General features: G+C 41.0%; 1 protein-coding gene across 4 annotated transcripts in view; it reads right to left on the minus strand.

Moving 5' to 3' along the window:
* ASPH (aspartate beta-hydroxylase) overlaps positions 1–16512 on the minus strand; it is a 169921-nt gene that overhangs the window by 24058 nt on the left and 129351 nt on the right. For all 4 annotated transcript variants that reach the window (XM_010830312.1, XM_010830318.1, XM_010830307.1 and 1 more), the window contains 2 exons: positions 14456–14545; positions 9468–9605 (listed from right to left, as the gene is read on the minus strand). In XM_010830312.1, coding sequence (XP_010828614.1) covers positions 9468–9605; positions 14456–14545 — 228 coding nt within the window. The remainder of the gene's footprint in view (positions 1–9467; positions 9606–14455; positions 14546–16512) is intronic.

Consider the following 16512-nt stretch of genomic DNA (forward strand, 5'->3'; position numbering starts at 1 on the left):
AACAGTGTCAGACTTTATTTTGGGGGGCTCCAAAATCACTGCAGATGGTGATTGCAGCCATGAAATTAAAAGACACTTAATCCTTGGAAGGAAAGTTATGACCAACCTAGATAGCATATTCAAAAGCAGAGACATTACTTTGCTAACAAAGGTCTGTCTAGTCAAGGCTATGGTTTTTCCAGTAGTCATGTATGGATGTGAGAGTTGGACTGTGAAGAAAGCTGAGTGCCGAAGAATTGATGCTTTTGAACTGTGGTGTTGGAGAAGACTCTTGAGAGTCCCTTGGACTGCAAGGAGATCCAACCACTCCATTCTGAAGGAGATCAGCCCTGGGATTTCTTTGGAAGGAGTGATGCTGAAGCTGAAACTCCAGTACTTTGGCCACCTCATGCGAAGAGTTGACTCATTGGAAAAGACTCTGATGCTGGGAGGGATTGGGGGCAGGAGGAGAAGGGGACGACAGAGGATGAGATGACTGGATGGCATCAATGACTCGATGGATGTGAGTCTGAGTGAACTCCAGGTATTGGTGATAGACAGGGAGGCCTGGCGTGCTGCGATTCATGGGGTCGCAGAGTCGGACACGACTGAGCGACTGAACTGAACTGAACTGAAGTTGTTCTTACCCTTGATTGAAGGCTTGACTATGTACAGGATTCTAGCCAGTGAATAATTTCTAGGTAAGCTTTTGGACAGCAAAGAGTTCAAACCAGTCAATCCTAAAGGAAATAAGCTTTTGAACATTCATTGGAAGGACTGATGCTGAAGCTGAAGCTCCAATACTTTGGCCACCTGATGTGAAAAGCTGACTTGTTGGAAAATATCCTGATGCTGGAAAAGATTGAGGGCAGGAGAAGGGGGTGACAAAGGATGAGATGATTGGATGGCATCACGGACTCAATGGACATGAATCTGAGCAAACTCCAGGAGACAGTGAAGGACAGGGAAGCCTGGCCTACTGCAGTCCATAGGCTCACAAGGAGTCGGCTATAACTTAGCGACTGAACAACAACAGGTTTGGTTTCTTTTGAATCCTCTCTCCCCAGCTTGTGGACGGCTACTTTCTGTGTTCTTATATGGTCTTTCTTCTGTGTGCTCAGACATTCCTGTGTGTCCAAATTTCCTTTTCTAATAAAGATACTAGTCATATCAGATTAGGGCTCACCCTAATGGCCTCATTTTAACTTTATCTCCTTAAAGGTCCTATTTCCTAGTATAGTCATATTCGTGGGAATAGGAATTCAATATATAAGTTTGAGGGGACACAGTTCAACGTGTAACATTAATACAGATTCAGGTTAAAACTGGACCCAGCTGAGAAAGCCAACAGCAGATGGGAGGGGATCAGTACGCCAGTAAATCTATTGCAGCAAAACAAAACATAGTCATGGAAAAAATCAGAAAGAGATACATGTTTAACATGTGGACAAAACACAATACAAGATAAGCCTAAGCAAGGTTAGATAAGTAACTACGGGCAAACGCAGACACTGGCAGAAGTCCCAGAGTTGTTTGTACCTTGAAAAGTCCTGACTCCAAACTGAGAGAAGGCAAGTGATCCAAGACTATTCCAGGCCAAGTTTCCACATTAAACCAGAGTTAGAATGAATTGATAACAGTGGTTCATTAGTAAAATGTATACCCTTTTTACCTAATTGTCTAAGACATGTTTGTTAGTTAACTATTTTAGGAATTCCAGATCTGATTTTTTAGAGATAAAGTCAGCTTACTTAAATCTTGGCTAAAACATGCCTATACTTTATACCGTGATGAAAGGACATGGGTAGCAGTGTCCTCTGCCTTTGAGAGAATATAGAAGGGTAGAGGGACAGCCCCCTGAGTGCTGAGCTGAAGTTATGAAATCCAAGCAAACACCATAGGAAGTGCAATGCTCCCACAGCAAACTGATTTTAATAAAATCTTGGGAAATTAGTAGCATTGATGAAGCAATCTCGTGCTGGTTCCTAATGCATTTTAATCAGATCTCCAGTTTTTCAAGTTCGAATATAAAAATAAAGGAAAACATCTGACATTTCCTATTGGGAAATAAACAAACACCAATCAAATGAGAAAAGCAAAGTCTGTGTATTCAGAGCTTGCTGGAGCAAGGGAGTCTGCCACCATCACCTGTGTCTGGGCATGGGAAAACTTTCTAGTGAAAAAGGGAAGGTTTCATGGAGGGAAGCCCTGATCGGAGGCTGTTGGCCTGGGGAAGCTGTAGGCAGGCTTAACAGAAGTTAAGTCACTCAGTCGTGTCCGACTCTTTGCGACCCCATAGACTGTAGCCTACCAGGCTCTTCCATCCATGGGATTTTCCAGGCAATAGTATTGGAATGGGTTGCCATTTCCTTCTCCAGGGGATCTTCCTGACCCAAGGATCAAACCCAGGTCTCCCGCATTGTAGACAGAGGCTTTACCATCTGAGCCTGTTCTAGTGATTGGTTGTTGTTCATTCTCTAAGTCGTGTCTGATTCTTTGCTCGCTAGGCTCCTCTGTCCATAGAATTTCTCAGGCAAGAACACTGGAGTGGGTTGCCATTTCCTTCTTCAGGGAATCTTCCCAACCCAGGATCAAACCTGGCAGGTGGATTCCTAACCACTGAGCCACCAGGGAAGCCCTAGTGATTGGTGTGTGTCTTAGTCACTCAGTTGTGTCCAACTCTTTGCAACCCCACAGCTCCTCTGTCCATAGAATTTCTCAGGCAAGAACACTGGGTGGGTTACCATTCCCTTCTCCAGGGGATCTTCCCAACCCAAGGATCAAACCTGGGTCTCCTGCATTGCAGGTAGATTCTTTACCGTCTGAGACACAAGTGATTGGTTAGGGGAGCATATTTGACTTTCTCTGGTTGGTGCCAGGTTGGAAATGGGGACAAAAATTAGGAGAGCTGCCAGTTATTAATCAAGTCCTGGATATTTGGGCAGAATGATAACAGAAGTTACTGTTCGGCTTCCAGGATTGTCACTGGAGATAATAATCTGGCTTGCTGCCATCTGGTTCACAGTAGGCTGGCCTCCTGGGCTATTTATTATAGAAAAGGGGTTGGTTTCCCTGGCAGTTTGCTGCAGATGGGGGGGTTGATTCCATTTCTATAAATGGCTTGGCCATCGCCCTTCTGTATATTCAGTCTCTCATTATCTTTACCAAAGGAAAAGGATGACATAAAGTATCAAGTACAGGGTAAGAGAAGAGTCTTGGAGGACTGAACTTCACTCTTTCTGAAGAGTGGGAGGAAAAGAATTTCTTCTCCTCGAAGCAAGGAGAAAAGGTCGTCCAGGTTGCCAGGAGAGACAGCCAGCCTGAGGTCTTCAAGGACTCAGAGAGCCCTCTGCTCTAGTCCAGGCTGGCAGGGACACCAGCCAACGTCCGCAGTCAGGAGAAGGTAAGAGGGGAAATAACGTTCTGTTGTCCCATCTCTGCTCTACCTACAAGGAACAGTGCACCCCGCTGTGTACTGAGGGAGTAAAAACCCCAAAGTCCCTAATCTCAAGGGGCTGCAAATCAGACAGAGAGACGCTCTGTTTATATAAAACAAACCACTGATAAATGGATAAGCACATAAACTACTATGTATACATGCACATGTATCTTTAACACATCAATCAGTATGTATGTATGTTAAGATATGGATCATGACGTACTTGATCAAAAATTTTGAAACTGCAAATGTTGTACTAACCTCCAGATGTGGCTTGCAATGGAGTGTCCTGGACTGTAAGTCAAACACTGTACTGGAAGGAGGATCAGAGACAAAGCCAATTTTTAGGCATTTGTAAAAAACTGAAAAGGGGGCTTCCCCGGTGGCTTAGTGGTAAAGAATCCACCTGCAATGTAGGAGACGTGGGTGTGATCCCTGGGTTGGGAAGATCTCCTGGAGGAGGACACAGCAACCCACTCCAGTATTCTTGCCTGGAGAATCCCATGGACAGAGGAGCCTGCATCTGGAGGGTGAAATCTTAACCACTGGACAGCCAGAAAGGTCCTTCAAAGAATTTCAAACATGTCATCTTTTTGGTATGTTGCCATAACTGGCATCACATGCCCTTCTCTAACCTTAGCAGAGTGTCGGCTCTCAGTAAGGGCTCACGTTTAAACCCACAGGGAAACATCCTTGATGGTGGGGTTTTGTTGTGTTTTGCTTTTGCACCTTGTAGGAGAGGAGGAACTGAGGCAATTATTTCATATTTGGAGAGAAAGAAACTGAGTCTCAGTTGGGCAAAATGACTTTTCCAAGGAGTCAGAGCAGAGAGCAAAGCTAATCTGTTTCTGAAGTCTCCCTTTAAATCACACAGCCATCAAATTCTGTAAATTCTCTGCACTCCCTGGTCATTTTGTCGTCATTTTCAGTGAAAATACCTTCGGAATTCAAAAGTGTAAAGTCTGATTTAGAAAAACAGGATTAAACTATTATATTAATCTTTAGGGACTGCTTTCAGAACTTCTTTCTACTATGATACTTACTTTCCTATAAAATTGATAATCCTCTTACTTTACAGCTTAATTTCACTGTAAATCTGACACTTTTGCTTCTGTCTCAATCCAATTTATTTCAAAAGCAGTTCAGTGAAAATATTTCAAATATTGAATCACACAGATACAAATGTTGAACCACGAATGTACTCCCGTATTAGTTTTTAATTTTGTCCAGGTGGCATTATTCATACACAATGGACTTCTTAATTAATAAAAGCCATAGTCTGAGGGAATGCCAGGAAGAGTACCATTTTAATCAGTCGTTCTTAGGCAGTGTCACAGCACTGGCAGGTTTTACGGGCGCGTCTCCAACTGTAAGAAAACCACAGTGTGAAGAAGGGAAACTTGTCTGTGACGTTACGGATTTACATCAGAGCAGGCGCTTTGAAAATCTCAGAAAAAGGATGTAAGAATCTCCCCTTTTCCAGTGATGAACGCACAGTTAGGTAGCAGGGAATAAAATAGAAAAGGGTTATTCTGAACTATGGTTTTCAGTCGCTATTGGCTCTCATTGCTTTCTCCATGTTATGACAGTGATTTCAATGCATGTATGTTTCCATTAAATAAATCGGATCAAAAAGTTAATCTTAAAAAAAAAAGGAGCAAAAGTCTTAAGTAGGGTGGCTTTTGTCTTACTGGAAGAGATTTCTTTTCCCTTTTCTATTTATAATCTAGAAACACATTAATCCATTTTTGTTTCAATTTCTATGTTAAATACCTCCAAGCCACTTAGGGTTTTCATATTTGTTATTTGGGCAAAAAATTACTAAGTTTTAATGAACATATACCTAAAAGAAAAAACTCTACTGGGCTCTTTTTCTCTCAATTTTTTTCATGGAGCTACACAGCCTCTTAACACCCCTGGTGCACAGAATTGCCAAATTGCCAGCTATACAATAAAGCGAACAATGACAATTCAACACAATGGAAAAACACAGATGATACATTTTGCTGAACATTGTCCTGTGCCTTCAACAAAATTGCACTCTACAGCTCACTGGAACATACAATGAGAATAATTTAAATGAAAATGTGCACTGCGTGGCAGTTAACTGTTACCTAAGAGTGAGAATTTTGGTAATTATTCCAAAAGGATCTTGGCCAAACACGGCAGCTATCCCATCTAAAAGGTTTCCAGCTTACAGTATGAATGCCTGGGTGATGATTCATGATCCATAATAGTCATGTCTGTGATTTGAAAATGGAAGAAAATCTTGATGAGCAAGTGTTTGTCAACTAAGTGGTCTTGGCCCCTGGGTTCCCTCACATAGAAGGTTCTGCCTTGTCATAGTCATCACTGGCAAATGGTCACTTGAAACTATTTCTTTTTTTTAAAGTCGCAACATGTACAATATTAACATTTCTGCAAATAAATGTAGTTTGCAAAGTCAAGCTAACTTTACAATCACAAAGCACAGGCTGACTGAGATTCTATGCCGCTGCGGACCCTGTGATTAATGCCCAGGACTGGCTTTTCTTTTCCTCTTAGTGAAGCAGAGCTTGAAACAGGCAGGGCTGAAATCAAACCCAGAGAAATGGAATTTTGAAATAAAGACTTAATTGGCTAAAAGAAGAACATGAGACACAAGAGCAGACCTCAGTGACTTAGAGGGTATAGTGGCAGGGACCCGAGGAAAAGGAGACCTCAGTCCCAGTCCCAGCTCTGACTTATTTTTTTGGCTGCACCGTGTGCCATGCAAGCTCTTAGTTGTAGCATGTGGGATCTACTTCCCTGACCAGGGATCAAACTTATGCCCCCTGCACTGGGAGCATAGAGTCTTAGCCACTGGACCTCCAACGAAGTCCCCTAGCCTTGACTTATTAAATATAAGACCTTGGGCAAATTTCTTAACTTCTCTAGTCCTTATTTACTCAAATATAAGTGGGTACAATAATACCCATCTTAAAGAGTAAAGGTTAGAAATATTATATACAAAAGTGCTCAGCACATGGATTACAGGTAAGATTTCACATAGGTTAGCTGTTATGTTGTTATTTCAATAGTATATAAAATTTCAAAATTGGCTCTCTGATATTTCTTAGAAACTAGAAAATATTTCCCTACGAAAACAAGTTAATACATAAATTAAAATTATAAATCATCACAATAACTGATGTTTATAGAACACTTCCTACTTGTTAAATGAACAGCCATGGAACAAGCACTATTTCCACAGGCACTTTGCACAATGAAAGTGAAGCATGAAGAAGTGTTGTTCACTGTCACAGAGCTAGTAGGGAATGAGATCAAAAATTCAAAACCAGGGAGTGTGGCTATGGAGGAGATGCTCTAAACTGTATTGCCATCCACAGAGGACTAGATATATATAATATTCTATTGTATGTAAAAATGGAATACTACTCAGCCACAGAAAAGAATAAAAATTCTGACATTTGCAGCGACACGTATGGACCTAGAAACTATCATACATAGTGAAATAAATCAGACAGAGAAAGAGAAATACTGTGTTATCACGTATGTGTGGAACATAAAGAAATGAATATAACAAAACAGAAACAGACTCACAGATGCAGAAAACAAACTAATGGGGAGAGGGGAGCACGAGAGGCAAGATGGGAATATGGCACCAAGAGATACAAACCACTATGTATAAAATAGGCAACAAGGATATACTGTATAGCATAAGGAATTATAGCCATTATCTGGTAATATCTTAATGGAGTACAGTAAACATATTGAATCACTATATTGTATACGTGAAGCTAACATAATATTGTAAATATACTTCAATAGAAAACAAAACAAACAAAACCAGGGTTATGCCTATGGAGCGGATGCTCTAACCTCACTGTTTGACCTTAATGTAGGTTAATTAAGTTAGGTATTCATCAACCCCCGGAAACCTCTTTACTTTTTTAACATATTTGAACTACAATGTATATATCACAGCTTCTCATTTCTTAACATATTTATTGAGACATAACTCACATATCAGAAAATTCGCTCAATTAACTTTTTACAACCCAGTGGGTTTCAGTATATTCTCAGAGTCATGAGCCACAAACACGGTCTAATTTTAGACTATTTCCATAACTCCTTACGCATGAGCAATCACTCACCCTCAGGCCCTCTTCCTGGCTATTACCAATCTACTTCCTTTATTGATTTGTCTGTCTGGACAGTTCACATGGGGGCTTCCCTGATGGCTCAGCAGGTAAAAATATGCCTGCAATGCAGGAGACACAGGAGACATGGGTTCAATGACTGGGTTGGGAAGATCCCCTGGAGAAGGAAATGGCAACCCACTCCAGTATTCTTGCCTGAAAAATCCCATGGACAGAGGAGCCTGGTGGGCTATAATCTGTGGGGTTGCAAAGAGTCAGACATGACTGAGTCACACACACACACACACACAGTTCAAATAGGTAGCATCATGTCATACACAGTTCATTTATGTTGTACCACGAATCTTGGTACTTCTTCCTTTCTTATTGCCATGGTGTAATATATCATACTTTGTTTATTCTTTCATTCATCCTTTAGATGCACCTTTGGGTTATTTCTACTTTTTATACTCTAAATAATGCTCCTCTGAACACTTAGGTGCACATTTCCATATGAACATATGTTTGCATTTCTCTTGGGCATACACCTAGGAGTAGAATTGCTAGGCTGTAACTGTGTTTAATGCTTTGAGGAACTGCCAACCAGTGTCAAAATGGCTGCACCCCTTTGCACTCCCATCAGCAAGAGCATGGGGGCAAGATATTATCTCAGCTCAGTTACATCAGATGTCTGAAAGGGTGAAGCCATTTGTTGCTCAGATCACTCCTACATTTGGAACCTGCGAGATCTCATGGGGTCGGCCAACCTTCGTGGTTGGTCTCACCCTGGGAGGCACTTTCATATGATGTGATAATGGACTGGACTCTTTATTATTAGTGACAATGAGGTCTAGTGAATTGCCATGTCTGTTAAATGTTAAGGCCCTTTTGTTAGAAGGGATCGGTCTGTGGTCAAAATTCAGGGGGTGGCTTCAGATAATATTATAAGAACTTTATCTAGTCTTTGTTTCCAGTTCTTGGCAAAACCTTCCAAAATCCATGAAATTTCTTGAATAAGTGGAATGACTTTTGTCATTCCCTGGTGGCTCAGATGGTAAAGAATCTGCCTGCAATGAGGAGACCTGAGTTTGATCCCTGGGTCGGGAAGATCCCCTAGAGAAGGAAATGACAACCCACTCCAGTATTTTTCCTGGAGCATTCCATGGACAGAGGAGGCTGGTGGGCTTCAGTCCATGGAATTGCAAAGAGTTGGACATGACTGAGAGACTAACACTCTCTCACTGTCATTCATAAAGAGCCTCAAAAGAGCACACTTGAATTTATGCTAATGAGGTGACTTAGTGTGGGGCACCAGATGGCCACAGGAAGGGGCTGTTCACCAGAAAGATGACGTGACGAGGTTGGAACTTTCAGCTCTACCCATCACTGGGAGGGACATGGGTGCTGCTGATTAAGCTCCATAAACACTGGTGAACCACAAGATCTGATGTACTTGTGGGTGGGTGTGCCTGTCCACAGGCCAGGAGGGGGCGTACCCCAGTTCCACGAGGACAGAAGTTCCTGCACTTGGATCCTTCCCCTTCCACACCTCACCTTGTGTATCTCTTCATCTGCTGTTCATCTGTTTCCTTGATAATATCCTTTATCATAAACTTTCAAGCACAAGTAAATGTCCTGAGTTCTGTGAGCCACCCAACACAAAACTCTTTGGGATGCTCCGTAAGTTTTAAGAGCGTAAAGGGTCCTAAATTGAAAATTCTGAAAACTGTTCTTCCACAAATGTCTCTCTTCACCATCTAACCTGAACTCTTGTCTGATGGGATGAAAAGATTTGCTTTGCGCTGTTTTCTGCATATGCCCCAGGAAAGAAAATCTATCTCCACCTGGACGGACATTCCTTTGCTTGAGATTCCATCTCTGAATTTTGAGGAGGAAACAGACAAGGACTTGGCAAAGTTAGCACTTACCTTCACTAACTCGGTGTAGCCGGTCTCCTTGGGGGTCCACCATGGCTGGGCTTTCAGTCCCTGCACGTTGTACAGTGAGCGCTGCCACACGGAGGCAAAGTGGCCCCTCTGGTGCCCCAGCTCGTACCACCGATATGCCTGGAAAATCGGAAAGATTGAACTCTAAATGAGGCTGCTGCTGCTGCTAAGTCGCTTCAGTCGTGTCTGACTCTGTGCGACCCCATAGACAGCAGCCCACCAGGCTGCACCTTCCCTGGGATTCTCCAGGCAAGAACACTGGAGAGGGTTGCCATTTCCTTCTCCAACGCATGAAAGTGAAAAGTGAAAGTGAAGTCACTCAGTTGTGTCCTACTCTTAGCGACCCCATGGACTGCGGTCTACCAGGCTCCTCCGTCCATGGGATTCTTCAGGCAAGAGCACTGGAGTGGGGCAGTCTTACTATAAATAACCTAAAGTCACTAAAACACGGTATGACTTTGTGATAATACATAAAGAGCTTGCTAGTCAAGTGCCCCAATCTGTTAAACACTGGCAAAAATAGTGTTATTTGATTGGGTTTTTGATTAGGACCTATTATTTTAAATAAATGTGTGTATTTTATTTTCACTCCTAGGCCATAAGCTCTCTGAACACAGGACTCATACTGCACTCAGTCTGATCTCCTCAGAGTGTCCAGCAGAGTCTAGGACTTTGTTCAGTGGATAAATCATTGAAGATACAAAAGGGGACTGTGTTTATATTTTAGTTTTCGTTTCTTAAATTCTATTTCTATGTTTCCTTTGAAAGGAAAGGAGTATATTTTCACCATTTTTTTTTTTTTTTTTTTTACAGATACCTGCTTTTACTGATTTGGGATGCTAAAAAGGACAGCATTTTTTCCCCCTACCACGCCTGGTGGCATGCAGGATCTTAGTTCCCAGACCAGGGACTGAGGCTTTGTGTCCCCTGCAGTGGAAGCATGGTGTCCTAACTGCTGGACTGCTAGGCAAGCCCCGGACAGCATCTTCTTTCACATGAAGTGTTCTCTGTTCACATGAAGAAGAAGACTGCCCCAAGGAAACGGAGTATAAACCCTCCATTAAAGAAGCAGACGAAAGAAAGTAATATTCTGAGTTGGCAATAAATAGAGTGATAGTCCACATTAGATTTTTTAAGAAGCGGAATTTTGTTCCGAGTAATTTTTATCCCTGCCATCAGGGATAACATTTGCGGCTGTAGGCTATAACACAATACAACTTGACTCCAAGAAGACGAACTAGTCTTTACAGGGATGGCTGGCTGCAGTCTGCTGTTCCATGCATCCCCTTCAAATGATGCCTGAACCATATGCTGTCCTGGGGCCTCCCCACACAGCCCTGCGCCCAGCACACCCCACTGTCTTTAGACTGGAAGACAGTTCTAGGATTGTGCTTAATGGTCGCCCCCCCTCTATTATCTGAATTCTGATCTAATGATTGCTTTCGAAGAGTGATTTCAAATATACATCTTGATCAATGAAAACAGGCAGTTAATATCAAGCAGATTAAGAAGACAAGAATATTTTCATCAAACTCCATCTTACTTTAGATGTAAGAAATAATAACTCTTAAAAAAGTAAAAATTCATAGGCCAAAATTTCATTGGTTAGAAAAATCAAGAACCATCTCTATTTTCAGTAACACTTTTCAGCTCATGACTAGCTTTTGCACAAGTACTTTCATTTGATCTTTGCTGTAACTCCAAATAGTTCCATTTTACAAATGCTCAAACTGAGATTGAAAAAGACTAAACATGAAGAACAATCGCCTAGGGCATCTGGCAACTTATTCCACTCTCTCTCTGTCTCTCTGTCATCTAAAAAGAAACTGTCACAAGTGATCTTCTTGTGTAATTATCTTTCTCAATATTATCTCAAACTAAGAATATATGTACTAATCACTCATATGTTTTCCTTGAAAGACATGTAAGTGGTAACCATAAAGTAATTTCTTTAAACATGGCTCACAGTAGTCTGATTTTAAAAATATAGCATTTTACCTTTGAAATTAAATTGACTATTTTAGTTATTTTTGTCCAATTTAAATTTAGTTAATTTTTCAGTGTTAAAGTGAACAACCATATTAATTATGACAGATGATTTTTGGAAATTCTTATTAATTTTTTTAATCATCAGAAATTCATTTTAAGGACATAGTGTTAGAATAGTGAGAAAGAAATTAGTGGAGTTAGAAGTCTTAGATTTCAGTCCTGACTAAACACTCAGCATGCTGGGTGCCTGGGCAAGACATTGTATTTATAGGGCATGTTCAAGTATCTGTAAGAGCTTTTCTGACACTCTAAGTTGGTACTAGTGCATCAAACATGGCCCTTGACCTTATATCCCTCTGCCATTTAATTTTTTTTTAGCTGCTCAGCTTGGAGGATCTTAGTTCCCCAACCAGGGATTGAACCAATGCCCCCTGAAGTGGAAGTGCAGAGTCTTAACCACTGGACCACCAAGGAAGCCCTCTCTCTCAGCCCCCACCATTTAACTCTTAGAGAAAAAACTAGGAAATGATATATTAGTCATTAAAAAAAATTATCTCCAATTATATAGGGGACATAGTGAATTTAGCTAGATTTTAAATTTTTTCATTTTTAATTGGAGTGTAGTTGCTTTACAATGTGGTGTTGGTTTCTGCTATACAACAATGTGAATCAGCTATACGTATACAGACATCCCCTTCTTGAACCTCCCTCCCAGCGCTCACCCCAATTCACCACCCATCTAGGTCATCACAGAGCACCGGGCTGGGCTCCCCCTCAGCTGCTTCCCACTAGCCAACTATTTTATACATGGTGGTGTATATATATCAACGGTACTCTTTCAGTTCATCCCGCCTTCTCCTTTCCCCCGCTGTATTCACAAGTCAGTTCTCTGTGTCTCTATTCCTGGACTGCAAATAGGTTCATCAGTACCATTTTTCTAGATTCCATATTTATATATGCATTAATGAGGGTTCCTGGTAGCTCAGTGGTAAAGAATCCGCCTGCCAATGAAGAGACTCAGGTTCAGTCCCTGGGTTGGGAAGATCCCCTGGAGGAGGGCATGGCAACCCAGTCCAGTATTCTTACCTGGAGAATTCCATGGACAGAGGAGCCTGGTGGGCCACAGTCTATGTGGTCAAAAAGAGTCAGACACGACTGAGCAAGGAACACTTTCGCCTTACTTTCATACGCTATTTGCTTCTCTGTGGGCTTTTTAAATTCAAGAACTGTGCTATTCCTTGCATTTTAACGATAATTAAGCTGAAAGCACAATCCCATAGGTTCAAATTGCAAGCTCCTAACAATGTGTAGTAGTGAATTGTTTGCCCTTGAAGTGAAGGCTGTTTTCATCTAAGATGTGAGACTAAATCACAGACTTGTTTTATCTATCTTTGCCTTGGACCATAAGATGTTCAAAGGTAAATTAATTAGTGATGATTACATTTATAGTAATCAGATATGAACATTTATCCTGTGTTAGATACTGTTGCAAAGTCTTTTGTATCCTTCTCATTCAAAGGAAGTACCAGGAATTTACATCTTAAGAGAATGAAGGAACACAAAAGTGACGACTAATCAGCAATTTCTTCCCCCTTCTTTCTCTTCTTCTTTCATTTCTCACTTTATTCCAGTTGATTGATTGGTAGGTCAGAGGGAAAAGGTACAGATACACAGAAATAGATAAAGAAAACAGTGTTAGTCATCCAAATTTCTGTTACCCCAAATTGGGTCGTCTCTTTAGCTGGCAATTACCCCATTACAAAACCCTTTGCTCCAACGAACCCTCAATTGTCCAAATAGTACCAAGTTCTTATTAGCTTTAGACACCAGAAGTTACGTTACCCTCAGATGTCACCTTATTATTGATATATATATGAAATGCATGGTTACAAAAATCCAGGGTCCCTGACTCTAATGAGAGCCCAGCATAGGGCCATGGCATGGTGCAGGATAGCCTAGCAATGTTGTGTGAACCACAGCAGATGGTGAGAGTTTGGGGATTTACATCATATGATGCCATCATTAATGACCAAATGTTATACTAAAGAAGCCAACACTGAACTCAGAAAAAAGGAATTATGATAAAAGAAAACATGTGATTTATTTTAGGTGCTATATTTTCTGTGTCAGTACTGGTCATTATTATAGCTATAGATGTTCATCTTAAACTTGGTATTAAATATTTCAGAAAGTAATTACACAATTAACCACCAGGTTCAGTCTGCTTAAGAATCAGTTGGATAAAGACTTCATTCTAAAAATAACTACTTTTAAAATTCCAAAATAACATGAATCTAGGCTTCCTTGGTAGCTCAGCTGGTAAAGAATCATCCTGCAATACAGGAGATCCTGGTTTGATTCCTGGGTTGGGAAGATACCCTGGAGAAGGGATAGGCTACTCATTCCAGTACTTTCCCCTGGTGGCTCAGATGGTAAAAATTTCACCTGCAATCTGGGAGACCTGGGTTCAATCCCCAGGTTAGGAAGATCCCCTGGAGAAGGAAATGGCAACTCACTACAGTATTCTTGCCTGGAGATTCCCATGGACAAAGGAGCCTAGCAGTCCATGGGGTCACAGAGTAGGACATGATTGAGCAGCTAAGCACAGCACAGGCAAAAAAATATCTTAAAAGATACTTAAACAATTTCAAGGACATCTCTTCATTTCATAAATTTAAAAATATTTTTTCAAGGCAATATCCATCTCTATAGATACACACACAGATGTGTATACATGCAGACACACACACACGCACACTAATTTAGAGATTATTCAGATACCTTATTGAAAGAAATTATAAAAGTCAAACCCCAAAATTTCTTCATAGTAGGAAATGTTAGGCTGTTGCAAAAAGTTTAAACCATGTTCAAAAGTTTATGCTCAAAACATTTTTTCAGTTGTAACTGTCTCACAGAAATCATTGCCCTCCCCTCCTTATCTTCTGTTAAAGAGAACAAAAAGCTCATGAATGCACTATTACCTCTTTGTTTCCAACTCTCTGCATGGCGTCCCCCAGGTGAAAATAAAATCTCCCATCATCAGTACCAGGATCCCCAGATTCTATTCCTTCCTGTAGAAAGGACAGTGTTAGTATTTGTGAAAGGATTAGATATTAGACTTATTAATCCATTGACCTACTAAATCTTTTCTAAGATCCAGAAAATCATCTCAATATTGTTGTTGTTCTGACTCTTTGCAACCGCATGGACTGCAGCACCTCAGGCCTCCCTGTCCCTCATCATCTCCCAGAGTTTGCCTAAGTTCATGTCCTTTGCATTGGTGATGCCATCCAGCCATCTCATCCTCTGACACCCTCTTCTGCTGCTGCTCTCATTCTTTCCCAGCATCAGGGACTTTTTCCAATGAGTCATCTGTTCGCATCAGGTGGCCAAAGTATTAGAGCCTCAGCTTCAGCATCAGTCCTTCCAGTGAATATTCAAGGTTGACCTCCCTTAAAATTGACTGGTTTGACCTCCTTGCTGTCCAAGACACTTTCAGGAGTCTTCTCCAGCAACACAGTTCGAAGGCATCAATTTGGCAGTTAGGTTACTGGTCAGTATTTACAATGCAGAAGCAAAAGGAGGTGATAAAGTTCAATGTAATAATGCATTCATCATCAATTAACAGTGGAATAGCGCATTAAGTTACCAGGATGCTTTGTGAAGTGTCTCTGCGGGAACAATTGTATTTCAATATCCCAAAGAATTTCTCTGACTGAGTTTCTATCACATTTATTTTGTTCTCCAGATCTGACCACATGTCATCTAGAGACTTTTTTTTCCCCTGAACCAAAATGTTTAGTTGCTCACAGATGTTTGAAATGATAGGGACCCAACTGCAAATAATATTTTTTTCCACTCAAGGCAAACATGTCCTCACTTTTCAATGAAATCATTTACAGAACACGATAGGATTAAAGCCAGTTGGAATCTTTGAAAATATAATTTTATTAAACAATTCTCATCCTAAAACACTCAGCTGATTTCTATCCCCACTGTCCACAAAAGAACTGAAATTTAAATTTATGTAAAAACAAAAAAGAATATTAAAGCAAGAGAATGAATTTAGAAAAGTAAAAGAAGCTCAAAGATAAAACGTATTTCAATGTCTAAAAGTCTGCATCTTTGAGGCTTCTTCATAAGAAGCCCATTATCTTTTACTCGGGTGAAATTGTATGCACATAAGGGTGGAGAATAGCAGCACAGAACAGAAGCATCACTCAGGTGGGGAGAGTTGTGATCCGAGGTTCTTGACTGACGGATGTTCGGGTAAACATCATTGTTTGTTAACTAACCAACCCTGCCCTCTACTTCCTCATCTCCGTGCCAGGAGAGTACTGTTAGGTCGTTATGATGTCAAAGGAAATTTAAGAGGAATATTTTATATCAGAGAAGACTACGTGCCCACAGGATCATGGCAGGGAATGGGCAGCTTGCTGAAGTCCCATGACAGTCAAGACAGGCTGGGGAGTGGGGTGTATGCCCACTTCAAGGGGGCACCACTGCTCAGCTCCTGTGCTGAGATGTGGGTCACATGTGACCTTTCCAGAGAAATCAGAAATTTGCTTGATTATATAAAATCCTTCAGATTTTCAACTAAGGCAAGCAGTTAAAAATTTTTTTAAGAGAATTATATTGGCCAAATAGAACATGCAAGCTACTTGTAATCAGTGGGTCACTATTTGGGATCTCTGACCAAAGTCACATGAAGGAAATAGATCACAAAAGTGGATCATAAAGGTGTTACTTTAAGTTTATAGGTATATAACCTGCCAACATCCACTGGATCATGGAAAAAGCAAGAGAGTTCCAGAAAAACATCTATTTCTGCTTTATTGACTATGCCAAAGCCTTTGACTGTGTGGATCACAATCAACTGTGGAAAATTCTGAAAGAGATGGGAATACCAGACCACATGACCTGCCTCTTGAGAAATCTGTATGCAGGTCAGGAAGTAACAATTAGAATTGGACATGGAACAACAGACTGGTTCCAAATAGGAAAAGGAGTACGTCAAGGCTGTATATTGTCACGCTGC

Source organism: Bison bison, unplaced genomic scaffold, assembly GCF_000754665.1.
Source record: "Bison bison bison isolate TAMUID 2011002044 unplaced genomic scaffold, Bison_UMD1.0 scf7180017858917, whole genome shotgun sequence".
NCBI lineage: Eukaryota > Metazoa > Chordata > Mammalia > Artiodactyla > Bovidae > Bison > Bison bison.